The following is a 27,834-nucleotide window of genomic DNA, read 5'->3' on the forward strand; positions in this document are numbered from 1 at the left end:
TAAATGTACATAGTTACTTTCCACCATTGCTACCTGCCTCTTCTAACTTATACATATCAGTTAAGAGTCCTCCTTCAGACACTGTATGAGGATTAAAGGGATATGTTCAGGCAGTGAAAAATGCAATCATTTGGGCACAAGAATAAAAAACAAAACAAATAATCATTCGAAATACAATAGGGACCTCGCAGGTTGTTGCCTGCTCGGGCCCTAATTAGTAAAAATAATAAAAAAGCCCAAGTTTGGATCACAAGCTTGTAATAGAGGAGTTTTGGTCACCTCGACAGGATGTACTGACACCTACAACAGTCTTTTCTCACTTGTGGCCATATCCAAACACAGCCCACCTTCCCCACGCTGCAGACTCCTTCACTAAAGCTGTTTAAGCTTTTTAAAAACTTTTATCACAGAAGAGACTCACAGTGAACACCTGTACAAACAAAAGAGTTTATAGAATTCATTTTTTCCCCTCAAAAGGATGATATACATAAGAAATGGGTATTTTTCTAAACCTTTAATTTACAAAATAAAGTCCACTATTCAGTCTTCTTGGCTTCCTCTGGGTTTGGAGGTTTCCTTTTAAGAGGAATAATATAGATCCCGTTCTTGGCCTCTTTTAGTCTCCACCATCGGCCCAACCTGCAGGAAAACAAATTTAAAAATCAGAGGTAATGGATACAAACCGCTACGTATGACATCAAGATTTGAAAAGAAAAATATCAGAAGAAAAAAAAAAAAGGATAATTCTTCTTCTTATTATTATTATTCTTATTACTACAATTGTTTCACACAATAATAAACAGCTCTGAAGTTGTGCATGGTTAACCTCTTCTATAGCATTGCCTTAAATATATGTGGAAAAAGTGAATAATCAGAGCGAATCATCACTAATCATTTAAAATGTTTGTGTGGATCATAACATTTGAAACTTATGAGCGAGTGTGGCTGAAGAGACTGTTGTTGGAATTCTCATTACAAGAAAATGGAAATGACTCAAGTGACCTTTGCCTTGAGGATATGTTCAGACAGTCAAAGTGCTTTATTAACTGTAGGCGGCAGGGGGAAAAAAGCCAAAGCAACAACTAAAATCTGCAAATCAAATTTAAACCTCATCTACTTGTTGCCAATTTCTCCACACAGTTCAAATACAAGGGCTTCAGGTCACGAGTCTCTTGTTTTTGTTTAATTATCCACCGAACACAATAAATTATTAACATCCATCACTACATTATTGTGCTACAACAAACAAAACTGCCTTTTCCTGGCAGCGTTCTACAGAAGAAAAAAAAACGGAAAACACAAGTGTCATGTTTAAATATGTGAACTTTGCACCATATATAACCGATTTCAAGCACTTAATCACAAAATCTGAACACTTAACACTGAAAACGGCACAGTAAAAGTCCGGTGTTTAAGGATTTCCAGCACCTGTAGGCACCCTGAAAAGTACATTTCCTACAGTAAATAACTTTCCTAAAGTCTCAGCTACTGTCACTTCTTTCTAGAAACAAGTCGATGTTTCTTTTCACCTGTGACTGTGACTGAGAGACAGATTAACACTGCCATCTAGAGGACATTTCATCATCTGAACATGAACCTAAACTGGCACTTTGCGAGGACCTCTTACTGACAGTTGCTATGGAAACATGTTCTTTAGTTCAGTTACCTGTGCTCCTGTCCAACTCCTGCCACCAGGAACTGACCGGAGCTGGAAAACTTCAGACTGTTGATAAACCCGGGCTGAGAGAGAGGAGACATAGTGAGATGTTTGTGCATGCTAAATGTCTACAATAATTGGCTAAAACAAAGAAAAGAGGATGTTGGAGCTTACCACTGGAACGCTGAACAGACGCTCCAGCCCACGGAAATGCTGGCCACACTTCCACAGTTGCACATGTGAGTTGTGTGAACCTGGACAGAAGAAAACTTTAGTCACTAAAGACAGCAGGACGTCTGATATGCAGCTAAACTAAACACAACTGCACCAAATGTTCTACTTGTGGGTGTGGAGGACATTTGTTTTTAATGTTTATTAATTATATTGATTGTATTCACAAGAGAGAACTGTTGAAAGGTTTAACTGAATGCATAATAAAGTGTCTGTGTGTGTGTGTGATAATAAAAAAAAGCTGGTAAGGAGGACTCTCACAGCCAGAGGCACCTGAGGCGACGGTATCTGAGTTCTGAAGCGCCGCCACCGAAGCGACCCAATGAGGCTGCTCCAGCCCCGCGTCGCCATGGCAACCGTGCGCCTGCTTCACTGTGCTGAGGGGCTTCTTCTTGTTGACACTCCACAGAGCCACGGAGCTGAGGTCGTTCAGAAAGACCGAGAGAGTGCACAGAAGAGAAACATGAATTACTCCGTCAACACTATCAGATCTCGAGCACGAAAACTGTAAAAAAAAAAAAAAAAAAAAAGTTGCAGCTGCCGTACCCGTCATCGGCTCCTGTTATCATGTGCTCCTCGTTTATGAGCTGGATACAATCGATTGAACCCCTAAAAGGAAGACAGAAAAAGTAACAGATTATGTTTGCCTGTCTATCCCATAGTTTATGCAACCAGTACAGCAAATCACACAAGAATATTCAAAAGCCAAAGGTAATAAAATCCATTTTTAAAAATATATATCTGAAATGGTGATTCAAAATTAATACTGAAATAACTATATTTAATACGTTTTTCTACATTATATATCTATAATAATAAATTGGCAGGATTAGTTTTTTCCTGCAATCCAAAAATCAAAGAATAGACTAGTTTACCCTCACAATTTAGAGTGTTTTTTCAATTTATAAAGCAGGTACCTCATGAATAAAATACAATTCGTACAGTCCATTCCAAAAATAGTTGGGACATTTGTGATCATTTTCTAATCTTTTGACATATAGCACTGTGCAAAGCTTTTAGACAGGTGTGGAAAAAAATGCTGTAAAATAAGAATGCTTTCAAAAAAAGAAATATTATTTTAAATCAATTAACAAGTTGCAATGTGAGTGAACAGAAGAATAATCAAAAATCAATTCAATATTTGGTGTGACCACCCTTCGCCTTCAAACCAGCATCAATTATTCTAGGCATGTTTTCACACCCGTCTAAGACCTGTCTAAGTACTTTATATTGACTTCTGTTCAAGACATTATATATTTAATGTTCAAAGTAATGTTTTGTTTTTTTCCAAAACAATTTTTTGGAATCAGGCCAAGTATTCTAAAACACGCTGTTAATACTTTATTTTACAAAAACACATGTAGGCTCATGAACATCGTAGCAGCTGGTTTGACAACGACCATAACATACATATTGTAAGGGCCAATAAGGGCCAGTTCATCAATAATAATTTGAGTTAAAAACAGCTAAAAATGAATGATAATAATTTCATTGTAATTCATGCAATGCTAAGAGTATGTTAGTTTAAAATATACAATTAGAAATGGTTAAAGCGTTAAAAATGTTTCTATGCCTTTAAATTTACATTGTGATGTCACTATATAGTGGTAACTATGGTAACTGACTGTGTATCTTAAGTTTCGTTTTTAGTCAGAACATGGTGGAAGCGACAGTCTTTTGACCGTGCGTCAGACTTGTAATTTACTTTGTTGTTTTTAAGTAAACATTTTAAAAGACAAAGAAGTTGTCATGTCTCGTCGCTCGCGTGGGAAAAGAGTGTTTTTATCGACTGACTATAGAAGTGGTGTAGTTAAGAAGGAAGACCAAATGGAGTGCCGCTACACATATATTATGATATTTATGATCTATACTGTATGGCACTAAAGTGACAAAAGCCTCTATGGTGAACATATATATTAAAAATATTACTATGGTATGTAAAGATTATTTGAATATGAACATTATTACAGTGAACACACCAGCACTGATCTGCAAGTTTTTCTCATATCATCCATTCACCGTATTTTTGCCCGTTTCAAATACTTCACTGCCAACTCAAAAAAACGTTTTACCTTTAAAAAAGAAAGTAATACGGGGGAAAACACATATTATGTGAAAGAAAAATGGGAAAGAGAAGGGAGCTTTACGATAACTGAGGAAAACTGGGAGCACATCTGTAAAATCCAGTGGGTCTCAACTGGGTCAAATATCTGGCGTGAATTTTGTTGGAAAAATATTATGCGTTTTTTCATTACACCAGCTCAAAAAAGATACCGTAGAACTGGAGATGCCTGCTGGAGGTGTGGTTTTGAAGGAGCTAATCATTTCCATGTTTTCTGGAAGTGTAAAATTATTCAAAGGTACTGGGTTGAGATTCATCACCATTTGCAGAATGTTTTCTCAATTGTTTTCCCCTTTTTATTTGAAACTGTATATCTCGGTAACATATTACTAGACGGCTTTAGCAATGCAGACAAGAAACTGCTTCATATTCTTTTAGCAGCAAGCAAAAAGGCAATTAACAGGAGATGGCTCAAACCTGAGCAACCACAAAATGAGGACTGGATCAACATCATACAAGACATCTACACAATGGAAAAAGTGACTTTTCAACTAAAATCGCAAATGGACTCATTTTACAAAACTTGGTCAAAATGGACAGTATGTTAAGCCTACAAGTTCTGATTTTATATAAAACTGTTGTTTAACTAACAACGACTGCTGCAAATAATGATGCTAGGAGAAAATGATGATGCTGTGTGATATAGGTACCCCCCACCCCAACTGTTCCTGTTCTTTGTTCTGTACAAAATGTTTAAAAATTCCTCAATAAAAAGTGAATAAAAAAAAATAATAATAAATAAAAAAGGAATACTTCCTTCCTTGACAATTTTAAAATGTCTCACTTGGTTAGTGTACTGCCCTGTGTTTTATTATGGATCTGTCAGTAGACAAACATCTTAATTCAAAAGGTGCAAACAGCTAATGCTACCTATACACCAGAAGACTTTGAAAAGATTTGGAAAGACTCCTGCAAGACTATCAGCTCACATCTAAAGACAAGTGTTTAGAGTTTTTAGTCCCAGCCTAGTCTCAAACTGAGATCCTACAAAGACTGTGAATCTTGCAGGGTCACCATTTACAAAACTACAACTAGATTTCCTTTAGCATTTTTTTACCTACCATGCATTTTTTGTGTGTGCAGTGGTTTGTGTTGGGAAAAAAAAAAAAAAAAAAAAAAGAAGAGGAGAAGACGCCACAAAATGCCCCTCACAAAGCTGAAAAAGGATTTCTGTTTTTCTGACATGAAAAGTTGACTATTTTACAGTAAAAATAGATATAAGGAAGAATAAAGGAAAGGAAACTGTAGAAAATAATTCATGATATACATTTATGTCCTATTTAATTATAATTTGTTTAATTGAATAATTATACTTATCAGCTCTATCAACTTTAATTTAGTTAATCACACATTCATCATCAATTATTTATTACTTATTTATGTATACATTTATTTATACATTTTAACTGGGTCTGCTTACTGTTCTCTTTACTAAGAAACAGCGCCCCCAAAATCCCGCTTGTGGCCGTAAATATATTACATCTCTATATTTGTATTTAGGACTGAGTTTACTAACATTATTGTGATGTTACTTTTTCATGTCGAAGTGGTTTTACTGGCCGGTCTGCTCATCTATTGGTTGTTGATTGTGTTACGTCACTGCGACTTGCGATCATATCAAACACGTTTGATATGATCGCAAACCCAAGACTAGGAAAAGACTGATAAGAAACAGCGCCGATTACTACCTTACACTTAACGATCGGGATGACGGGAGCGCTGTGACTCCAGTAAGACGCCTAGATTTACTAAAGACTTTTAGTTTTTAGTCTGGGACTGTGAAAATCGTTTGGTGTAAGCCCAGCATTAGACACAATAACACCAGAGGACAGGTGGATGGACTCACTCGTGGCCGTGGAACACCAGCTGAGACTCCTCTGCGATCTTCCACACCCTCACCGAGCGGTCCCTTCCTCCCGCCGTCACACAGCGCTCACGGCTCAGACAGTCCAGTCCTGTGATGGCGTCCTGATGCCCAAAGCTACAGCGACACAGTCAGTTAGGACACCTGCTACGTATCTAGCAATGAGATTAATTATTTGTTGGTTAAGTTACTCACAGAGTTTCCACGTATGCATTCTCGTCCACGTTCCACACCTTTATCGAGCGATCATGAGAGGCACTGTACAGATCGTGAGTTCCCTTCCTGAAGGAAAGACCCTGAGAAGGTAAAAAAGGCATTTGATGAGATTCACAGGAAGAGCTCACAGCCGGTGTATAAGAGCAGTAGTTCTCAACCTTTTTGAGTCGCGACCCCCAATTTAACATGCATGTTGTCCGCGACCCCCGCTCACTGAACAGAATCTCACACGCACAGTTCAGATCACCCAAAAGAAACAAAATGATCAAAAAAAAGGCACAAAATGACCAGAAAAGACACAAAATGACCCAAAAAAGGAAACAAAATACCAAAAAAAAAAAAAAAAAAAAAAAAAAAGACAAAATGACTAAAAAAAAGACACGACTAAAAAAAAAGACACAAAATGACTAAAAAACGAATACGACACAAATTTAAAACAAAATGATAAAAAAAAACCCCCAGAAAAAAAGACAAAATGACCAAAAAAAAGACAATAAGTGACCAAAAAGACTAAAACACATTAACACATGAACACTTTAACACAGCGGAGACAGAGCTGACTTCCAAAATGATTTGGCGACCCCCAGAAATCATCTCGCGACCCCAATTGGGGTCCCGACCCCAAGGTTGAGAATAGCTGTATAAGAGGAGCATGCAGCTGAGAGAGAAAGAGGGAGAACGTACCGACACGGGGCCTTTGTGTCCTGTGAATTTATATACATGTTTACATGTTTCTGCCTCCCAGATCATGATCAGTTTGTTCATGTCTCCAGTGGCCTAAAAGATGTGGAGAAAGAGACTTTTGTTACAATATGATGTCTTACTCTGGCAAACTACTGGCTAAAGCAGAGATGCTGAAAGAGAGACCGAGAAAGAGAGTACCACTCACCAAGTACTTTCCATCTGATGCTATGGACATACACAGGATATGAGCCGTGTGTCCAACATGCCGATCCTCTGTTCCTTTCCTTCCACCAGGTATTGTGTGCAGTTTCTTCCCGCTCTCAACATCCCCTGAACATATAGAAAAAACACTGAGTTGAGACTTTTACAAAAGCATCCAGCTGATAAATACTAGGTGCTGGACAGTGTTTGCACACTAGATAATGCACATGTGAGCATAGAGGGTTTTTTTAACAACTTAGTTGTAAAAAAAAAAAAAAAAATAGGTTTTTGGACTACCAAATGACCATTAGTCTCAGGTACAAGGCAAACAATTTTCAGATTTATCTGCATCTATTCAGTATTTTACCCTTGTTTGTTTGCAATATTCTAAAAAGTATCAAAGGATTTTCAGGATTTTTATGTATACTAACCAAGGTTATAATAGTTTGGGATTTTTCATTAGTTTTAGTTTTAATTTCGTTGTGAATTTTTGTTTTCAAATTCAGTTAGTTTTAAGAGTGAGTTTTCTAGTTTTAGTTTATTTTTAATTTTTTGAAAATGCTTAGTTTTAGTTTAGTTTTTATTAGTTTTAGTGTTAGTTTTAGTTTTTATTAGTTTTAGTGTTAGTTTTAGTTTTTATTAGTTTTAGTTTAGTTTTTATTAGTTTTAGTGTTAGTTTCAGTTTTTTGTAATGGGCTATGTGTTGGGTGCAAGATTCAAAGTGGTCATAATAAATTTTGCCTTTATTTCCTTTGGTTTATCATCTCAGCCCCAATAAGGTTATTAACTGTTTTGAATTTTGGTTGGAGTGTCAACATCCCAGTCTCAGTAAACATATTTACCATGTGTTGCATGTTCAAATAGAAACACTGAATTATGAATGAAAAAAGTTGACAAAAACGAAAACTAAGGACATTTCCAATATAATTTTAGTTAGTTTTAGTTCGTTTTGTAACCATGCAATACAGTTTCAGTTAGTTATCGTTTTTTTAAAAACTCTAGTTTTTATTTTTATTTCAGTTAACGAAAATGTTTTTTCAATTCCAGTTTTCGTTATTTCGTTAACTATAATAACCTTGATACTAACATTTAATGATGGAGCAGTCTTTGGCAGCAGAAAAGATGTACTTGTCATCGGAGCTAATGACCAGACAAGTGATTGGAAGTTTGTGTCCTCTTAACACCCTGATCTCTGAAGCATCCGGTGGCATGAGCTAAAAGACAGAAAAACATTAATTAAACATCAGTCTGGTCATGAACAAGTTTTCCCCTTCATAATATTGGACATGCTGTGGAGATTAAAGATTTACTTACATCTTTGGCAATAAGTCGCTGAAGCTTTCCTTTTTGTTCAAGCTGAAGGGGATAAAAATAACAGCAATATAAATAAAGACCGGTGTATGGGAATTAATCCAACATATTTAATGCAACAAAAAAAAGGCAGACTAAGATCAGGAACAGGGGGTTGGCTTGGAGGTCAGGTAAGACGACAATATGGTTTACAAGACAAAAACATCTATTTGAATCGCCTTGAAACAGTGGACCATGTTCACATTTAAAACTAATTCACAGTGATTCAGTGGCTCAGAGAGCTTAATTATTCCCCATCATTAGTAGCTGCAGTACTTTTCTCAGGCTCAACAACTTTCTGCATGTAGATTATGAAGTACAGACTAGGAGGATTTTAATTTAATTTATTTATTTTTCCTGTCTGTTTTTGGTGTCTGTCTCGGCTGTTTGTAAGTGTTTGTATTATATGTTGAAAAATTAAAAATTAAAAAAATACTTAAATAAAAAAAAAATAAAAAAAGTACAAACTAGGAGGAAAATATTACACGTAATATTTTGCTGCAAACACTAATAAATTAATGTGACCACTCATGTGAATGTGGATTTATGGTAGCAAGTAAAGTAAAGGAGATTATAGATTATTTAAGGATCAAACTGCATTGCCACTAAACTAGACAAGTAGACAGAAACCAGATTATGAAGAGTGAGGGGGTCCTGTTCCCTGTGGCCATTACACTCTTATCTACAATGTACTTAAATACAGAAAGCTTTCTTACCACTTCTTCTTGAAGTCTTCCAGCAATCAGATCAGTCTCAAAGGACTCTTCTTCTGCTTTTTCTTCCTCTGATGAGAGACAGATCACACAATAAATATATACAGGCATACAAGTTATAATAGACTTCCAAGTTATGCTGCATGTATTATACAAGCTCACCTTCTTCTTGCAGCTGGTGGAGGTAAAGTTTGGCTAATCGAAGCTTCTTCTCCTGTGGTGTTTCGTCATAATCAATGTCTTCATTGGACTGTCTTTTCCTGGGCACTACAGGACTGAGAAACAAGAAACAAAATCTGTTAGTTATGTGCAGTGGTGGAATGTAACCAAGTACATTTACTCAACTACTTCAATCAAGTACAAATTAAAGGTACTTCTAGTAGTTCCATTTTGTGCAAATTATAATTCTACTCCACCAAATTTGAGAGGTGATTATGGCACTTTTTGCTCCACTACATGTTTATGTCAGCTTCAGTTACTACAAGATCACAATTTCTTAGACCCTTCCTGTCCGCTAGAAATCATGCATCATCAATTTTGGTGATTTCTTGTTTTTTTGTGATAAACTGTTCCTGCATGTGTTGACAAGAAAAATTCTTCTACTTCTTAAATTCAATAAACTATTTAAAACCCCTTGGGTCATGTGGAATCTGCATTGTCACAAAACTGTTTTTAAGACTTTTTAGAGACAAGCACATCTTAACATATATCTTAAAGAATATGTTGTATTTCTGTACATTGAACTACCCAACAGCATATAAAGTTGTTAAAATGTGCGCACCTTTAACCACAGGTTGATCAATTGCAGTCAATTTTTTTTAATACTGTACTGTGTTTATCATTTACCTATAAATACATATATTACAAATACTTCATATTTTTTGTATTTATTGTACCATGCAACAATCTCTTTTCATGAATGTGTAACACCTGAAGAAAAAACATATTTGCAATATTAATAATAATGTTCAATAGCAGCAATGTAAGCATTTATGTAAGATAATGTCTTATTTATTTATATTAATATCTTTGTAACTTCTGTATCTTTAAGCTGCTGAGACAAATTAATTTCCATTTTTTTCCAAGGACATTTTCCTTGTAATACTGACATAATTATAATTAAATAAGGTTTTTAATGCAGACCTTTACTTGTAATTGAGTACTTTAACAGGGTGCTATTAGCACTTAGAGTAAGAAGAGCATGTGAATAATTCTTCCAGCAGTGGTTATGTGCTTTAAAACTAATGCATGAACCCAAAGTGATCCCACCAGACATTCACCTCTCCGTCTCAGAATCGCTGGAGATCTCTTCGTTGTGTTTGGAGCTGGGCTTCTTCGCCCGTAGTTTGTTCTTTCCACCCGAGTCTCCATCACTCTGCAGCAAGAGAAAGAAAATGTAGGATTTTTAATGAAATACAATGTGGTGAACAGTGTAAAAAGCGTTAAAACAGCAGGTTCGATCAGGTAAGCATGTGTTAGCTATCTCTACTCTGATTTAGCTTAATGCTAACAGTCCAGCTAACTTACCTTTCGTTTTAACGGCGCTGTATTTTTCCCCTTTTTGGCTAATTTGGGGTTTTCATTTTTCTTTATAAAGAAAGACGAAGACATGGTGAAACGCGTCAAGCGACGTTTCAAAGAAAAACTATAACTGTAGACAAGATTTAACTCCTCAACTTTCTAAGGCAGCAAGTCAACATTGAACCCACATGGGTACACTGCAACCACACTAGGAAGCTGAAGTCACATTTGAAGACGGTCGCTGATTGGTTGATTTTCGGACTTTCCTCATGAAGCCCCGCCTTCGGTTAAAACTCTAAATTTCTATTGGTTAAAGCAATAATTTAGAAGAGCAGGAAACTGTACTGGTGTGAAATACTTCCCTCGGGGAATTCGCTTTCGCAGCTTTGTTCCGCACATAATTGTAAAAATATAAATCTCACAACACAATACTCTTATACACAAGTGTACCACACCCAGGGAAAGATAAATACAGGAGCAGTATTTCACACCTATTTAACCGGAAACGTTTTGCTCGGCTGTTAACAATTAGCCGTAATTGTATCAGGACCTATGTACTGTACTACTGCAGTAGTACTACTACTTCCTCTACTACGCAGTATTTGCATTTACTGCGCTGTCTCTGTCCTCAGTGAGTGTGGTTACAGTGTATCCGTGAAGTATAGCTGCACGGCCAGGTGAGCCTCCTCTGAACCGTCTAACATTAAACGTAAAAATGTATTTGACTGTGTATTGAAAAACAGTTTGAGTCACTCATTGGCTCCAGCTGGAGGAAATCTGGAAGCTAGTAGGAGGGGTTGAGGAGGCAGGGGGAGGGGGATGCGACGTGAACTAACTTTTCATTATTTTCTCGAATGACCTTAGTAGCCTACAAAATAAAAAATAAAAAAACGTAGAGCGTCCGAAAAAAAGTTAGTTAAAAGTTAGATTCCATCTTGTGCAGAAGAGCTGTGATTGATTGTGTCAACTGGTCCAATGTGCACTCTCCCCAGATTTTTTTCTCACCCCTAATGCCACCCAAGAGAGACGCAGGAGCGACTCCAACACAAGTACCAGTCAAGATGATAAAAATCGGCAATGATGCACAGGAGTTTGGCTGTGATCCAGCGGAGGATAAGTACAGGCTGGCTGAAGAGTCCAGCTACTCACCTTTCCCCAACAATGAGGTGAGAGATGCTGCATGCTGTGGAATTGTGCATTAAAGAACAACTGTTGTTTGCATTACTACACGTGGAGGTTTTTCATGTGGTTTCTTCTCATTTAGCAGCATGAAAACATTGAATTTGATGAAGAAAATATTGCAAGCCCGGGCATCAGAACAGACACCATCAGCCTCCTCATGAAGATAGAGCAACTGCAGGCACAACTCAAGTATGAGCGAAGATGTAGAATTTTGGCAGAGAGGGAACTGAGGGAGCTGAAAGGTGAGTGAAAAAAAAGATTAATCTATTATGAATATGCTTAAAAAATAATACCTGTTTGTGTCTAACCTTGCTGTAATCATAGCCATGGCATGACATATTACACGTTGAGCTTTTTTCGGTTAATTTTTATATATTTTAGACCAAAACAACTCAGACAAAGAAAAGTGAATTGCAGGTAATGCTTTATTTTTCATCTGTAATTTCTGAATAAGTTGTAAAACGCCCTCTGGGGAAAACATTTAATTTGCTAGTCAGAAAAGGGAAAAATAATTAGTTTTTAATATATTTTTGAACCTTCCAGTTTAAAACTTATACAGTCTGTGCACAGCAGATCGTGCAAAAAAAAATGTCTTCAGGCAAAAACACCTTTGAACACATTTTGAGAATTAAATCTTCAGCAATTACCGGATTTAAAAAAATGCAACATATAAGTATTTGTCTGTGTTTCCATTGAGCATTTTTTCTAAGAATACTTACAACTGAACTTATTAGAAAATTACAGGAAAGGCATTCAGACACATTGTAGGGAGAACAAAATTATATAATGAGCAATTAAATGATTTTCTAAATACTTTTATGAGTTTGGCTGTCAAATGTTTTTTTTTAAGTGGGAGCGGTTCTACTAAAATCTGTGCTGTTATAGTATGCATTCTGTGGTTTGATGAAGTAGGAGAACAAGTGAAGAAAGGATTGTATAATGCACATTTATTCCACCAGACGTCAGACTCATCTCTGACATGCTTACAGAAAATGAATGAATGTTACAGAGGCTGAGCACAATATACACTTGTCATGGCACAGTGCCAGTTATTCTGCTGAACATTGTACATACATAGTCAACATGTCACACAGATGTAACATATATATGGTCAGTGTAGTCATCTTATCTGTTCAGCCTGACATAGCTGAATGAAGTGGTCTGTGCAGACACACAGTCTGTTCCTGAAATACCACATACCTGAGTATCAAGTTTGCTGAGCTTACACTGCAAATTATTTGGTTCTTACCAAGATAAAAAAAAACTTAGATTCAGGAGTCTGAGATAATGTATCTTGTTTTAAGAGTTAATTTCTTATTTTAAGTGTTCAACATGCTTCTTTCTAGATTCAAGAATCTAGATTCAAGAATCTTGATTCAAGAAATCTTGTCAAGTGACATTTTCTGTCCACGCAGCAAGATCATTTCCCTCAGATTTAGTGTTTTGATCTTGTTTTTAAAGATTTTTTTTTTGGCATTTTACTGCTTTATTAGATAGAGACAGATAGAAAGGGGGAGACAGAGGGGAAGACATGCAGCAAAGGGACCTCAGGCCGGATTCTTGATCTTGTTTTTAGACACACCTTTTTTTTTGCAGTGTATGGATACATGCTGTGCAGAGTTACTAGAACTAGAACTTACCTAGAAATGCATCCTAACATGCTGTAAACAAACCATCTCATCATGTCAATTACTCTTTGAATAAACTTGCTCTGTTTCAGGATTTCTAAAGTGGTTTTGACACTTTTTACAGAGATGAACACTCTCATGATGCAGATGAGGCACACGGCACATGAACTGCGGGTCACTCTGGATCATGTTCTCCAAGGAGGAGAGGCGTCCGCCACACCGCAGAACTCTCAAGACGAGTCCATCTCGTTCCTGGCTGAGCCTGAGGCCGAGATGAGCGAGGTTCATAACATCCCAGAGGTCAGCACTCGTTCTTCATGCCTCCTAATAAACCGATTTCAAGACAATTCAGGGAAGATAGATAGATAGATAGATAGATAGATAGATACTTTATTTATCCCAAGCTGGGAAATTACAGTGTAGCCGCAGCATTACACACAGAGACAATGACAACACAATTAAATAAAAAGAACAACCTAGGAATACTTCAAGCAATAAAATATTAAAATACAATAAAATGTAATGTAAAAATAAAGTGTCTAAAGAAGGAGTATGTATTAAGGAGTAGAATTCCAGTGCAGAATAAATATGAAGATGCATTATAAAAATGTTGGTGCAATGAACAGTGTGCATAAAAAACACATAAAGTGCATAACGACGGTATGAAATGAACCAGACTATTTGTTATTGTACAGTGTGATGGCATGCGGCAGGAAAGATTTTTTTATATCTGTCCCTTTGACAGCAGAGCTGGAGCAGCCTGTGAGAGAAGGTGCTCAGTTTACTAAATGTTTGTCATCGTAGGAGAACTAACTATCTGTCAGTGCTTCTGATTTTGATCTTTTTTAAGATCAGGTAATGGATATAAGACATTGAAATATGCTATTGTTAGAGCCATTTTGTATATTGTGGAAAAGCTGGTAAATAATTCAGATTTGTAGTTCATAGTTCTTTATTGAGGTTGTAAGAATGCCTATTGGTTCGTAGGAATTGCACTCTTCTTATTGGCTGAGATGTGTGTAATGTCATAATTGCTTCCTTTGTTTTAATTAGGATTATGGAGACGAGGAGAGCACACTAGTTTTTGACCGTGCTCATAATTATTAATATTTTTGGGATTGCTGCAGTTTATTGTTTGTCATGCTGAAACGAAAGGTTTTCAATAAACCCTAAGAAAGAAACTTTTTCGGCTTAAAACACGCGTCAACTACATCCTCACGCTCCATAATTAAAGTGTGCGTTTCAAGAAAAACTAGACGGAGCCACACTAACAGCTATTAAAACATCTTAATGTGTTTTGTAAATAACATTCTTTGTTTTTTTCCTTCAGGATGATCACAGCTTCCTATATCTTGCTGAGAATCTTCGAGTACCTAGAAACCTTTATGAGCGCATCGCGGAGATCGCAGACTACAAGAAGTACACGTCGGCGCTGCTGATGATACTTTTTGACAGAGAAACGTTGGCCACACACTCCCTGCAGGGCCGGAGGAACACCTTTACTGGAGAAGACTGCCACAAGCCTCAACTCCCACCTGACATCTTGAGAAGTATAATTGGTAAGCTATAGAACATTTAATGTCACTGAATTCAAGCACACAAATGAAATTGAGGTAACACTTTACAATAACCATCTAAGTGATGTTTATAGATGGTTTATAAACCAATTATTATTAACCATTTACAAAATTCTATACATATTTAATCTTTAAATGTTTTCAAGCAATTTCTTAAAGGTATAAGAATCATTTTGAAATAATTTACATACTTAATATGGTGTTAAAAATGTTATAATGAGTGTAAAGCTATTAATAAACTAATAATTATGTTTGTTTATAGTAAAGTAATCTATTTGGCATTTATAAATTATAGTTCAACATCATTACATTTTCTATTCACCATTCTAAATGGCCTTTATACGGTTTATAAATGATGATTAAACATTAATAAACTATCTGTTTACCATTTATAAATGGTCTATTTACCATCTATAAATGATGGTTATTGTAAAGTGTTACCGAAATTGATAATGCAAATGGAGATTTAAAAACAATAATTTCATGCTTCTTCCTCCAGATCACGTGGCGGTGAAATTCGGCGTTGATAGCAGCCAAATAAAAACTGCAATCCGCACAAAGTTGAATAATGAGGACAAACTATTAAAGAAGAGACTGGGCATGGTTAAAGCTGAAAACAAAGCTATTATTGATGCAAGCTTTTGCCAAGATGCTTCACTCCTGCCTGAAAACGGAGGGATGAGAAGTGATTCTCAGTTATAACCTTTTAAATCTGCCTTCATTTGTTGCTCATCGTGTCTGATAGAAATGTGTGACAGGTTGCCTTTTTGTAATCCACCTGTAGTTTATTCATCATTCAAATCTAGTGCTTGAAGTTAGTACATTTTTTTTAACACTTTTTAGAACTCTTGCTTTTTTTTTTACGGCTGTCGTTTTTTTTTTGTCAAGTGTTAGAAAAGTGTAGCGTTTAATTTGCCGACCCATCAGAGGCATAGAACAGCACTATAAGAATTCACATATGTAATCGTCAGTTGTACAAACAAACAAACAAGTGTTCTTATTTAGTTTGAGGTAGTGGGTGGCTCCCAATAACAAGTCTGTGAAGTCGATCTTTGTCCAACATTTATACTGAACTTTTCAATCAGCCGGCCTTTGTGTGTTTTGAAAGTAGGACATTTGAAAATGTAATAGCAGCATCATCCTGTTGTTCATCACAAACTGTGCATTACACCGAGTGATACTGTGTTTCTAGAGTAGATTTTATGGCAGTTGCAAAATAAGCTGTAAGTGATAATTAATCTTCCTGCTTCCACAACATCTATTACATCACTTCTCTGTTTGTTGTGCTTCCAAGGGCCAATAAACGTTTAGAACTGAAATCCTTCTGTTAACTTAGACCCTTTCTTACAGTGAAGCACTGTACAGGTGCATCTCAATAAATTAGAATATCATATAAAAGTTTATTTGTGTCAGTAATTAAATTCAAAAGTGGAAATAACACATTATATAGATCTTTACACAGAGAATGAAACATTTCATGTCTTCATTTATTTAATTTATTCTAATTATAATGATTATGGCTTACATTTAATTAAGACCTAAAATTCGGTGTCTAAAAAAAAATTGAATATTACAAAAGACAAGTTTTAAAAAGTATGTTTAATATGGAATTGTTGGCCTCTGACAAGTATGTCCATCTATATGCACATTATACTTGGTTGGGGCTATTTGACTTGACAACTGGAAATGGACTTTTCCATCATATTCAATTCAATTCAATTCAACTTTATTTATAGAGCGCATTTCATGCACAAGGCAGACTCAATGTGCTTCACAATGGATATACATAAGTACAGTTTAAAAAACAAAACAAGACAACAGAAAACAAACAAAAACAAACAAAATTAGAAAAAATCAATTACAAATTAATTGATGAGTGCAGGTTGACAAGCTATGCCATATTCACCACATACACATTTACTTACTCACACATGTGCACCCACTCCCACAACCACACACGCACACACACAGTTCAACCGAATGCTGTTAAAAAAAGATAGGTTTTTAATATTTTTTTTTATAAATGGCTACTGATGTGGCATGTTTGACTGTGTCAGGCAGGGTGTTCCACTTTCTTGGGGCATAGACACTAAAAGCTGCTTCTCCTTCTTTGGATCTGGTGTGAGGGATGAGTAAGTTGCCTATTCTAATGTATTAAGATGCACTTGTATACTCTCATGGGAGTTGGTTTTACCATCAACCAACAGATGTCAGCGCTGAGTCCTGTTTCATGCTCTTCTGCCAGCAATGATCAGCTCCCAAAAGAGTACAACTGTTTTAAAATCAAGGCTTCTATTAGTCGGAAAAAAACCCACACAAATAAGATTATCTCTCTTTAAAGAAGATGTCTAAATTGGAGAACTGACTGAAAACGATCCAACCAATATTCAATTCAACTTTATTTATAGAGCGCATTTCATGCACAAGGCAGACTCAATGTACTTCACAATGTATACACATAATTACCAACATGGTCTCACAGAAATCCGTGAAATAGCCACGGATTTCGCTTAACTCAAAATCCGTGGAATAGCCACGGAATCGCTCAAATTTCCGTGAAACTGACACGGATTTCGCTACAATGCAAGTTAATGACAGTCATATCCCGTGGTTATTCCAACATACAAAGTGATTATGTACATTCACTGAGTGAATATTTAGAAAATAAAACATATATTTCTCGCTAGAAATGTGATCAAAATCCATTTTTATGCAGAAACAAAGTCAAAATATTAATTTTTTCACTAAAAATTAGAGAACTGTCCGCCATGTTTTTTGTTCTGACCACCGGAACCTTGAAAGTCACGTGACTTGGAACAAACCAATAGGAAAAAATATTAACTTGCATTGTAGCGAAATCCGTGTCAGTTTCACGGAAATTTGAGCGATTCCGTGGCTATTCCACGGATTTTGAGTTAAGCGAAATCCGTGGCTATTTCACGGATTCCTGTGAGACCAGGTTCATAATTACAGTTAAAAAAAAACTAAAAAAAAACAGAAAAACAAACAAAAATCAATTACAAATTAATTGAAGAGTGCAGGTACAAACTATTCCATATTCACCACATATACACTTACTTACTCACACATGTGCACCCACTCCCACAACCACACATGCACACAATTCAACCAAATGCTGTAGAGAAAAGATAATCTGTTTTTAAAAATGGCTACTGATGTGGCATGTTTAATACTTCAGTGTGTGTGTTTATTCTCTGAGGCTCTGGAGAATAGAGGAACATCTGTAAAAAAGAGAGGCATAGTGGACAGTGTGTGACAGTCAGTGCCACATACTGACTGATGAAAGAGTGAGTGTGTGGGACATGGTTAATGTCAGCGGGTGGCGGTTTGATAGAGTCATCTTGTCTTGAAAGATGTGATTGGAACAATCAGCCATCACAGGCTCCGCCCCCTCCCTTCGCTCAGCCAGCTGTGCTGTCGCAGTGGACGCAGCTCATCACCTCTCTGTCAGTGTCAGCTCTCCCTGGGGTGCTTCACCAAGGCTTGTATGTCTGTTTCTTCAGGAAATATGCCTTTTTTTTTTCTTTTTTTTATTTTTTTTTACACTTTTTGCATCCCTCCTGTGAGGTGGACCAGCACCAGCAGCAGAGTTTTAAGCTTCTAAAGGATTCAGAGAAAAGCCCTCACCATGAATTGGGAGTACTCAATTTCACAGAAACTTCTTGGAGGAGCTACATGCAATTTTCAAAATGTAAGAGTTGTTTGGTAAGTTGTGTAAATAAGAACTTATGTCATAAGATTAAGCTTTGATAATTCAGTGGGGCTTATAAATTAATGTAAAAGCTGACAAAAGCATTTAAAAGTTATGGGAAAATCGATTGATTGTCATTCCAAATTCCTTGGAGGTTTAGTTCTGTCTCATTTTTTAATTTATTATTCCATAATTTCTCTCTTATATGTCTGAAACTAATTAAAAACAAACAACAGACCATGCAGGAAAATGTGGCTATAATATAAAATATTTCTGGTAGTTTTGAACTTTTGGCAATACTTTTACTTATTTATTTTTTATTTAAAAAGGAACTTGTGCAGTTTAAACCATAAATGTCACCATTTGAAATACTGTACCAGATTAAAGCTCCGAGCTAATCCACAGCTGCAGTTCATTGCGAGGTCAAAATGTGCAGTTGTAAAAATACAGCAATGAAAATAGCACACTAAAAACTACTACAAAGCTTCTCACAGTAGCACATCACAAATGTCTGCTTGTCAAATAAATAAAAGAAGGGACCATAAAATAGAGTTAGGAATATAAACCAGTCAAAAAAGTGACTCATCCACCTGTTACTCATGTTATACATGGACAAGATAAAGCCTATTGCTACATGTAATTTTACTTTGAGATGCAATATGATGGTATCTACTATTACAGTCTTGCTATATACAGTAACAGTAATATACAACAACTCATCTAACATGATTATTGTGTCTTTTATTCCTCAATGTGGCTAATTATGTCACCATTTTCAACATCTTTAATTTAAATTACATCTACTGAAATGACAAATTAATTTTTTTTATTACAATAGCCACATCTATCCACTGAATCTATTATATCAAATATTAAAATTAAATACTTTTAAATTTTGAAATAAAATGGGTAAACACTTGGAATATATCAGCTTGAATGCATTAAAATTGGTGATTAACATGGTTAAGAAGGTCATAACAAAGAGTGGGATTATTGGGTTTCTTTGCACAGTGCAAAGTACTCTGTAACACGGATTTATGAGGAATTAAAAGACCTGCATAATTCCCCCATGCTCATTATAATGTGGAAAAAAAGTAGTGACAGAAAGGAACAACTGGAAAGCCAAAATCCACAGCATGTTTTGTTGTTGAATTAAAGGTTTTAGAGGATTGAATAAACTGGGAATGACTAGAGGTTGCCAATGATCGTCCTCTTCAGGAGCAGAATGTGGATTTAACCCATAAGAACCCACGGTGACACCCATGTAACAAACACTTTAAATATTCTAGAACAGGGGTCTCAAACTCAAATTACCTGGGGGCCGCTGGAGGCAGTATCAAAATGACCAAAACATCTAAATTACTTAAAAAAGACACAAAAAAGACAGACAAAATTACTTAAAAAGACACAAAATTACTAAAAAAAAGGACACAAAATGACAGAAAAAAACTAAATTACTTAAAAAAGACACAAAAAAGACACAAAATTACTAAAAAAGACACATAAAATGACCAAAAAAGACACAAAATGACTGAAAAAACACTAAATTACTGAAAAAAGACACAAAATGACCAAAAAAAAGACACAAAATGACAGAAAAAAACTAAATTACTGAAAAAAGACACAAAAAAACCCCACAAAATTACTAAAAAAAAGACACAGAATGACCAAAAAAAACCCACATCATAAATATGTTCTGCGTGGTTCACTTTGTCTGTGATATATCCACCATAACTTTCCTTTATGGATAACTGGGTCTGGGTTCTTATGGGTTAAAGGACGTAGCGTATGCTGCAGCTGGAACATGATGAAAAACGAGGACACCCTTACATAATGTGCATGAGAATGTACATGCACTAGTCCTTCCTGGGGATAAATCTCACTGCAGAACGTGGCATGCCAATAGCTGTCCACCAGAGAAGATTACAGCAGGGGGAGAGCATCAGTGGATCACTGGCAGTGAGTGAGCACATGTATTTAGGACACAGCATCCTCCACAGTCATATGTTTCAAACCTGATTATGGTTATCAGCACAGGATGGTAGATACATTAATGTTCCTCCCATGTATGTCCGCTTTTTTTCTCTCTATAGAAGAGAGAGAAGAGGAGCTGGAGCCTGGAGAAGATGCTTGTGCACTTTCCAGATCTTTTTCAGTTTAAATATCCAGTAAAGATATATTCAGTCTCTGCTTTCTGGTTGTTTTTCATAAAAAACAACACAATGATCAGAGGTCAAACCTGTCCCGGTGAGAGGTTTCCTCTTTGATGGTGCGGTGCAGGGTGACACTGAACACATACTAATCAATGCAGCCAGTTCCCTGCAGCTGGGCTAAAACAAGCACACTCATTATCTTTCATTTCAAAAGGATGGGGACGGATGGAAGGGGAGACAGGGTGTCCTCCATGAATTATTCCTATTGATCATGTCCCTCCCTCACTAAAGAGAGAGAGAGAGAGAGAGAGAGAGAGAGAGAGAGAGAGAGAGAGAGCATCCCTTCTTAATTATTCTCACAAACAGTTATTTTATTGATTAACTTTCCAATATGTTTAAGGTATGTACTGTGTGTGTGTGTGTGTGTGTGTGCGTGCGTGCGTGCGTGCGTGCATGCGTGTGTGCGTGTGTGTGTGTGTGTGTGTGTGTGTGTGTTGTGAATCTGCAGTGAGGATTTCTGCACATTTGTAGTTAATATCAGGCCCTAGGGGTGGAATGACTTATAATGAATAAAATTTAAGTTTTGTCAGATTTGTCACTGCATTTTATTTCATATTTCTGTTTTGATACACTACTGTGTATGTGTGCCTTCCCAAAAGACATTAAATTTGGCAGAGCTTAAAGGAGAACTCCTCCAATTATACAGAAAAGGATCAGTTTACTTGCCTGGGTTTTTACTACTTAGCCTAAAAAAAACAGTATAAAGTCTTCTGTGGCTCTGGAGGAGCTTTGTCAACTTTAAAGCCGTCATACTGATTTCTTCAGGGCTACCTCAGCTTTGAGAAAGCCTCTATTACAAACTTGAGGTACAGAGTTGGAAAGATCCAGACGTTTATCAGGCAGGGGATGTTTTAAAAAAGATGGGAATGTTTGCATCATGAGAATTGTAGTTTTCAGCTAAAAAGAGCTAAAAAGATTCCTCGGCCATAGCTGCTTTGGTTCAGACTGTTCTCAGTTACTGTTCGTGGTTATGCATTTAAAAAAACGAATGCAGTATAATTTGTAGATAACCCATATAGTTCTTATGACAAATGGCATACTGTCATTAATTGTAAGAAGGCAATCTCAAGTGATCATTGAAAAAGTCAGTTCAGGGAAATGGGAGATGTGGTGGAAGGGCCGAACAAACCTCCGACTTTGACCCAAGAGGCCGGTGTTTCTGTGCTGTTTGACACTAAAACTCAGTTACATTATTTTAAGTTAACCTGTAAATAGATATGTCACCTTCTAAGTCACCTTCTATGTCACTTATGTCACCTAATTTTCTTCCTAACTTCAACCAAGTAGTTTTGGTGCCTAAATCTAACAAAGTCATCCTGTTTCAAATGTAAACTACATATTAAAAACAGAAATCATGCAACCATTTACAATGTTTAATAGAATGGTCCTATTTTGTAAAATATCACTAAAAAACATTGTGCATAAGTTTTCCCACTAATTAGGATATGTTGTTTAATTTCTTGTGAGTCCCCCAACTTTAGAACTATGGAAATGCAATTAAATTGCTTGACAAAGTTAAAGCTCATCAAGTTAAATCCTTTAGCCGCTCAAGAGTTGGTGGAGACCAAAGTCGGAACACAAAGAGAGTAAATAATGGTCCTACAGACTAATCCTGTCTCATAGAAATGTATCTCCCATACAAAATTGCATGTTTAAAACTACAAGCCTAAACCACAAGTAAAAATATTTCCCTCAATATGTGAATGATGATGCAGTTTTGCTGTATGGGAATGTCATTTTTAGGTGACAGAGTTGTAGAGACATAAAAAGACAAATGATGCTGACATAACTGACAGACATGTAAAAGGAATCTGTTTGATATGTTAACCATACAATCAGTGTTGTGATCACATATCATATCATACCATTACTTTCGTGGCTTAATCACTTACTACACTGTAAAACCCAATGCTGCTTGCTTGTTATTATAACAAATTTTTCCTTTTCAATACAACAAAGATTTGTACAAAAAGTCATTTTAACTTAAAATACTGAGTTAAATAGCAAGATTAATTTGAGTTAACTCCATTGTCTTCGTTGTCTAGACATAAAATTATTTCGCAGCATGGACAATCAAATATTTTAGTTGAAACAACAAGTTGGTTTTACAGTGTACTGCAGGTTTAGTATAAGTTTTAATGTAGTCTTAATTCAACATGATTTGACACAATCATTCATGTATTAATGGACTTTCTTTTCCCCCAACACAGGAGTGAAGAGTATTTCATTTGATGTGTGACGGATTCTTCGGCCTCATTACTGAACAATGGGGGAGTCTGGAATACAGTTCTATACTTTAACTTTGAAACCTTTATTATGAATCATGGAGGAAAACAGTTCATTTCTGAACTCTGAGTACAATGACAGCACCACTGTTTGGGCCCCGGTGCCCTCAGCTGCCGGCAGACAGCTGGGCACCCTCCCCACCCCACAGACACGCTTCAAGGACCTGACAGGGATATTTTTCATGGTGACCCTGAATGTTCTGGCACTTCTCGCCAACACTGCTGTTCTGGTCGTTGTCATAAAAGCTCCTCATCTCAGGAAATTCACCTTCGTGTGCCACCTGTGTGCAGTGGACCTGCTGAGTGCCATCTTGCTCATGCCACTTGGGATTGTGTCCAACTCTCCGTACTTTGCCGGCGTTGTGTTCACCTTACTGGAGTGCCAAGTCTACGTCTTCCTCAACGTAATCCTCATGGCTGCCTCCATCTTCACAATCACAGCCATCAGTGTGGAGCGTTACTACTACATCGTCCACCCCATGCGCTACGAGGTCAAGATGACGCTGAAGCTAACCGCGGCCGTGATAGTGATGGTGTGGGTGGCGTCGGCCGCGCTCAGTTTGTCCACGGTGTTTGGGTGGCCTACATCAGCCTACGGCTCCACCAGCGCCGCACACTGCGCGCTGCACTGGAGTCACAGCGACCAGAGACGAGTCTTCTATGCGTTCTTCAGTGTCACCTGTTTCTGCCTGCCTGCTGCTGTGATATTTGCTGTCTACTGTAACGTGTACAAAGTGGCCCGCGTGGCCGCCCGCCAGCACGGGCCACTGCCCTTGTGGACAAACAGTCAGTTAAAGCATCGATCTGACTCAATAAACAGCCAGACTACCATCATCACGACCCGCAACGCCCCACGCAGGATTATCCGGGACCGGCCTTTTGGTGGAGGTAAAGCCGCTCTCACTCTGGTGGTTATCGTTGGCCAGTTTCTGGTCTGCTGGCTGCCTTACTTTGCCTTTCACCTCCATCTGACACTCAACGCAACACCCACGATTCCCGATGACCTGGAGGGAACAGTCACCTGGCTGGCCTACTCCTCCTTTGCTATTAACCCGTTCTTTTACGGACTTCTTAACCGGCAGATCAGGGAGGAACTTTGTAAGCTGAGGCGCTGCTACTCAGCTCGGCCAGTGGAGCTGGCCATCTCAAGCCACGAGGGCTCGGGCCACGAGAACTTCCTGCAGTTCCTCCACAGGACCAGCTGCACGGTAGACACACGTGCAAGCTTTGCCACTTCCAGTCCTAGAAGCACTCTGGATCAGACTGCGCAGACTGGATTCAGGATACCAGGACAGATTCCAGAGGAGTTCAGTTAGATCTACCTCACTGGTGTGCCAGCAGTAGAAGCCTGCAGGACCAACATGATCTCACAGAAATCCGTGGAATAGCCACGGATTCGCTCAAATTTCCGTGAAACTGACACGGATTTCGCTACAATGCAAGTTAATGACAGTCATATCCCGTGGCTATTCCAACATACAAAGTGATTATGTACATTCACTGAGTGAATATTTAGAAAATAAAACATATATTTCTCGCTACAAATGTGATCAAAATCCATTTTTATGCAGAAACTAAGTCAAAATATTGATTTTTCACTAAAAATGAGAGAACTGTCCGCCATGTTTTTTGTTCTGACCGCTGGGACCTTGAAAGTCACGTGACTTGGAACAAACCAATAGCCACGGGATATGACTGTCATTAACTTGCATTGTAGTGAAATCCGTGTCAGTTTCACGGAAATTTGAGCGATTCCGTGGCTATTCCACGGATTTTGAGTTAAGCGAAATCCGTGGCTATTTCACGGATTTCTGTGAGACCAAGTTGGCAGGACTGTTACTGCTAAAGAAGAAAAAGTGATTCATGATACTTAATGTCTGCAATATGTCTGTAAACTGTATTTGTATACAGTAAAAGCTAAAATATAGCATCAAGAAAGTAATTGTTGTGAGACCTGACATAATCTTTTTTTTTTTAATCTAAAACTGAAACTCAGAAATACTGCAACAGAAAACTAATGGACATTATTTCTTGAATTATTGATAATGTATTTGTGGGAAAACTAGTAGCGATAAAGTTACTAATCTGACATTGAAGCCTTTGTTTTTGCTGGCAATTAAGCAAAAGTAAGTTTTCATTTTATTATTTATTTTACTTTTATTAAAAAGTAATGAACACAAATATCAAATTATACTTGAATAGTAAGTCATGACAATGTAATCAGTCTACACAATTACAGGATGAGCAGTCGTTCATTTTCTTACTTTTAAAGTTCTTACTTTTTATATGAGGTATCAAAAGTGCAGCAATATTCTTTGTACAAGTAATTAAGTGTTGTCATGTTATGTTGCAGGAATTTGTGTGAACTTTATTTATTGTACTCAAAGAAGAGACACATCACTTTCTGTTTAAAAATGTATTGTTTCTTATCGCTTTAAATGTGCAAATAAATGTTGGATATTTTCATCATTTATGTAGATCTTAGTGAGTAAGCATTTATTATTAATGCACATTACTAGAAAGCAGTATGCTCACATGTGCATGTTGGTCTATACTTAACTGATTAAATTAACTGATTAAATGTATCCGGGCAAGACAGTTCAACACTCACAACAGGCCAGTCAGTCTTGTAAGAGGGGTTATTTTCATCATAAATGTATAATTCCTGACAGCAGACAATCATTTACTACACAATTTATAATGATTAATCTCACAGGGGCAGCCTGTAACAGCTAGGGGTCAGCTGGGTGATCAGACTGCCCTGTCACCATGAGATCAACAGCCAGCCGCCACATTAAAAGTCCATCACGTGTCCTGTCAAAGTATCCTTGAGCTCAGTCTCTGTAAATCCCTTTGGAGAAGTGAGCCAGCTAAATGCTCTCAAAAGTAAAAGTGAACTTCTCTCTCTCTTTCTCCCTCTCATCATAAAATAGCAACTCAACAACAAATTTGTAAGATGATACCTGAATGTGCACCTTCTCCGTGTGTTTTTTGAGATTTTATCTTCATGCAGACGAGCTTTGACTCTCTGGATGCTCATCTCCGTGTCATCCATGTGTTCGTCCATTTAAAGCCTGCGACTAAGACTGAACACATCATTATATAAGGAGAAAATGCCATTTCATAACACCAGAAATGGTTGTCTCTAATACCCTCTTAATATGTGTACACCGGCAGATGAACAACTGTTTATATTTCCATACATTTATCTATTAATATATGACCTACTTGTCAAATCCCGTGCACCACAATGATGGTATATGCAGTTTGGTAAACTAGGTAAATCGTTATTCTTCTTCACAGATCAGTCAGTGAAGACACTGATAAAATGCTGGGGGAAATGTTTTGCAGCTTCACACAGATTAGACTTAAGTGATATCATCAGATAGACATGCTGATAAATGGCAACAAATGAAAAGATCATGCTGAGCTAATTTTTCCCGAACCCTGTAAACAACATCTAGAGTCATGAACATAAATCAGCAAACTAATTAGTAGATTAAATAGAGAAATCTGTAAAAAAAAAAAAATGTTTAACCCTTGTGTTGTCTTAACTTTTGTGTACACACCACTTGTCCTAGGTGTCAACAATGACCCATCTTCACTAAACCCCTAAAAATAAAGCAGCTTGATTGAATTTTAAAACCCAAATATATCTTGCATGAAGAAAAAAACTGTCATTCATCACAAACTTCCTGAATATCAAGGTTTTCCCTCTTTACAGTGCAGAAAAACTGGATTTAATCAGTGGAATCTACTCGTTTTTATGACAGCACACCTGTCATAATTGGTTTACTAATTTGGTTTTACTAAGGTAGGGGTTTGTTTTTTATTAATTTTATTGCTAAAGGTACTGCATAGGTGTAAACATATTTGTTTTTAGAAAGCATGCATGTGTACGTGTTTGCATGCATCCATGGTTTTTCTGGTTTTCTGGTATGAAAATTATTTTATAGCTGCCGGGTCAAAAACGACTCCTAAATTAAGTTTTGTACCCTGTTGGTGCACAGCTTTCATGGAAATATGATTAAAATCAATGTTTTACTTTTTCTCATGTTGTGATCATTCTAGGAAAAGTCAGCAAATTTCAAGTTGAAAAAAGATCATTAGGAGGTTTCCTCTGCTGTTTAACATAGTGGCAGGTCAATTTGACCCCTAAAACAACACAAGGGTTAAATAACCGTTGTTGCTGTCAAAAGAGATATAACAACGATAAAAGACTTACATAAAAACTGAAATTTGAAAAAAAATATTATGAGGTTATTTATAGACATCCGGACGTGTTAAAAGCAAGATAACACTGTTCCGTGATATGGTTCCTGGCTGTAAACACATTGACATAAGTGCTGCTGAGTGCCAATGCAACCTGCACAACAAGTACAGCCAAATATTGTTATCAGAGCCAATACAATAAAACAAGAAGCAAAGAACAAGCAGTGATGGACACATGTACCGTTTACAAATGTGACATTGCGCTTATATAACCTCACACATACTGTTTATGTTGTCACCAAAGTTATATAAAGAAGTTATGTTATTGATCTTTGCATACAGGTTGAAGGTTTTTACTACTATACTTGAAGGGGATATATTGTGCTCATTTGCAGCCTACTTTAACAATACACACTCCCTAAGATAACTTCTGGTAAATCCTACATATTTGTATGTAAATCATGAT

General features: G+C 36.9%; 3 protein-coding genes across 6 annotated transcripts; 2 read left to right on the forward strand and 1 right to left on the reverse strand.

The window, feature by feature from the left end:
* Positions 1 to 433: 433 nt before the first annotated feature.
* On the reverse strand, positions 434 to 10,807 carry rrp9 (ribosomal RNA processing 9, U3 small nucleolar RNA binding protein). Of its 2 annotated transcripts, none has more exons than XM_059330042.1 (15): positions 10,566 to 10,807; positions 10,319 to 10,413; positions 9,201 to 9,313; positions 9,042 to 9,109; positions 8,290 to 8,331; positions 8,063 to 8,189; positions 6,980 to 7,104; positions 6,775 to 6,867; positions 6,070 to 6,170; positions 5,857 to 5,991; positions 2,435 to 2,497; positions 2,162 to 2,307; positions 1,832 to 1,911; positions 1,667 to 1,740; positions 434 to 639 (listed from the first exon to the last, which is right to left on the reverse strand). In XM_059330042.1, exons 1-15 carry the CDS (start codon positions 10,647 to 10,649, stop codon positions 537 to 539), a joined length of 1,449 nt encoding a protein of 482 aa, XP_059186025.1. In that variant the 5' UTR covers positions 10,650 to 10,807; the 3' UTR covers positions 434 to 536. The 2 variants fall into 2 exon arrangements, with proteins under 2 accessions (XP_059186025.1, XP_059186024.1); XM_059330041.1 differs by having other exon boundaries at positions 2,150 to 2,307.
* Positions 10,808 to 11,034: 227 nt separating this feature from the next.
* Positions 11,035 to 16,347, forward strand: LOC131968958 (uncharacterized). Of its 2 annotated transcripts, none has more exons than XM_059330043.1 (6): positions 11,035 to 11,236; positions 11,552 to 11,725; positions 11,824 to 11,983; positions 13,494 to 13,669; positions 14,700 to 14,928; positions 15,446 to 16,347. In XM_059330043.1, exons 2-6 carry the CDS (start codon positions 11,570 to 11,572, stop codon positions 15,646 to 15,648), a joined length of 924 nt encoding a protein of 307 aa, XP_059186026.1. In that variant the 5' UTR covers positions 11,035 to 11,236; positions 11,552 to 11,569; the 3' UTR covers positions 15,649 to 16,347. The 2 variants fall into 2 exon arrangements, with proteins under 2 accessions (XP_059186026.1, XP_059186027.1); XM_059330044.1 differs by having other exon boundaries at positions 11,827 to 11,983.
* Positions 16,348 to 18,555: 2,208 nt separating this feature from the next.
* Positions 18,556 to 24,521, forward strand: si:ch211-213o11.11 (probable G-protein coupled receptor). 2 transcript variants are annotated; one of them, XM_059329769.1, is made up of 2 exons: positions 18,556 to 18,658; positions 23,082 to 24,521. In XM_059329769.1, exon 2 carries the CDS (start codon positions 23,195 to 23,197, stop codon positions 24,470 to 24,472), a length of 1,278 nt encoding a protein of 425 aa, XP_059185752.1. In that variant the 5' UTR covers positions 18,556 to 18,658; positions 23,082 to 23,194; the 3' UTR covers positions 24,473 to 24,521. The 2 variants fall into 2 exon arrangements, with proteins under 2 accessions (XP_059185752.1, XP_059185751.1); XM_059329768.1 differs by having other exon boundaries at positions 18,621 to 18,672.
* Positions 24,522 to 27,834: the final 3,313 nt, after the last annotated feature.

Source organism: Centropristis striata, chromosome 3 (genome assembly GCF_030273125.1).
Source record: "Centropristis striata isolate RG_2023a ecotype Rhode Island chromosome 3, C.striata_1.0, whole genome shotgun sequence".
Taxonomy (NCBI): domain Eukaryota; kingdom Metazoa; phylum Chordata; class Actinopteri; order Perciformes; family Serranidae; genus Centropristis; species Centropristis striata.

Excerpts from the sequence above, each read along its gene's own strand:
- rrp9 (XM_059330041.1), bottom strand. The coding sequence starts at position 10,649 with ATGTCTTCGTCTTTCTTTATAAAGAAAAATGAAAACCCCAAATTAGCC. Across the intron at positions 7,105-8,062 it reads AGACTGCTCCATCATTAAAT|GGGATGTTGAGAGCGGGAAG; the intron begins GTTAGTATCAAG and ends CTATATGTTCAG. Across the intron at positions 640-1,666 it reads GGAGTTGGACAGGAGCACAG|GTTGGGCCGATGGTGGAGAC; the intron begins GTAACTGAACTA and ends GTTTTCCTGCAG.
- LOC131968958 (XM_059330043.1), top strand. The coding sequence starts at position 11,570 with ATGCCACCCAAGAGAGACGCAGGAGCGACTCCAACACAAGTACCAGTC. Across the intron at positions 13,670-14,699 it reads AGGTTCATAACATCCCAGAG|GATGATCACAGCTTCCTATA; the intron begins GTCAGCACTCGT and ends TTTTTCCTTCAG. Across the intron at positions 14,929-15,445 it reads CATCTTGAGAAGTATAATTG|ATCACGTGGCGGTGAAATTC; the intron begins GTAAGCTATAGA and ends TTCTTCCTCCAG.
- si:ch211-213o11.11 (XM_059329769.1), top strand. The coding sequence starts at position 23,195 with ATGGAGGAAAACAGTTCATTTCTGAACTCTGAGTACAATGACAGCACC.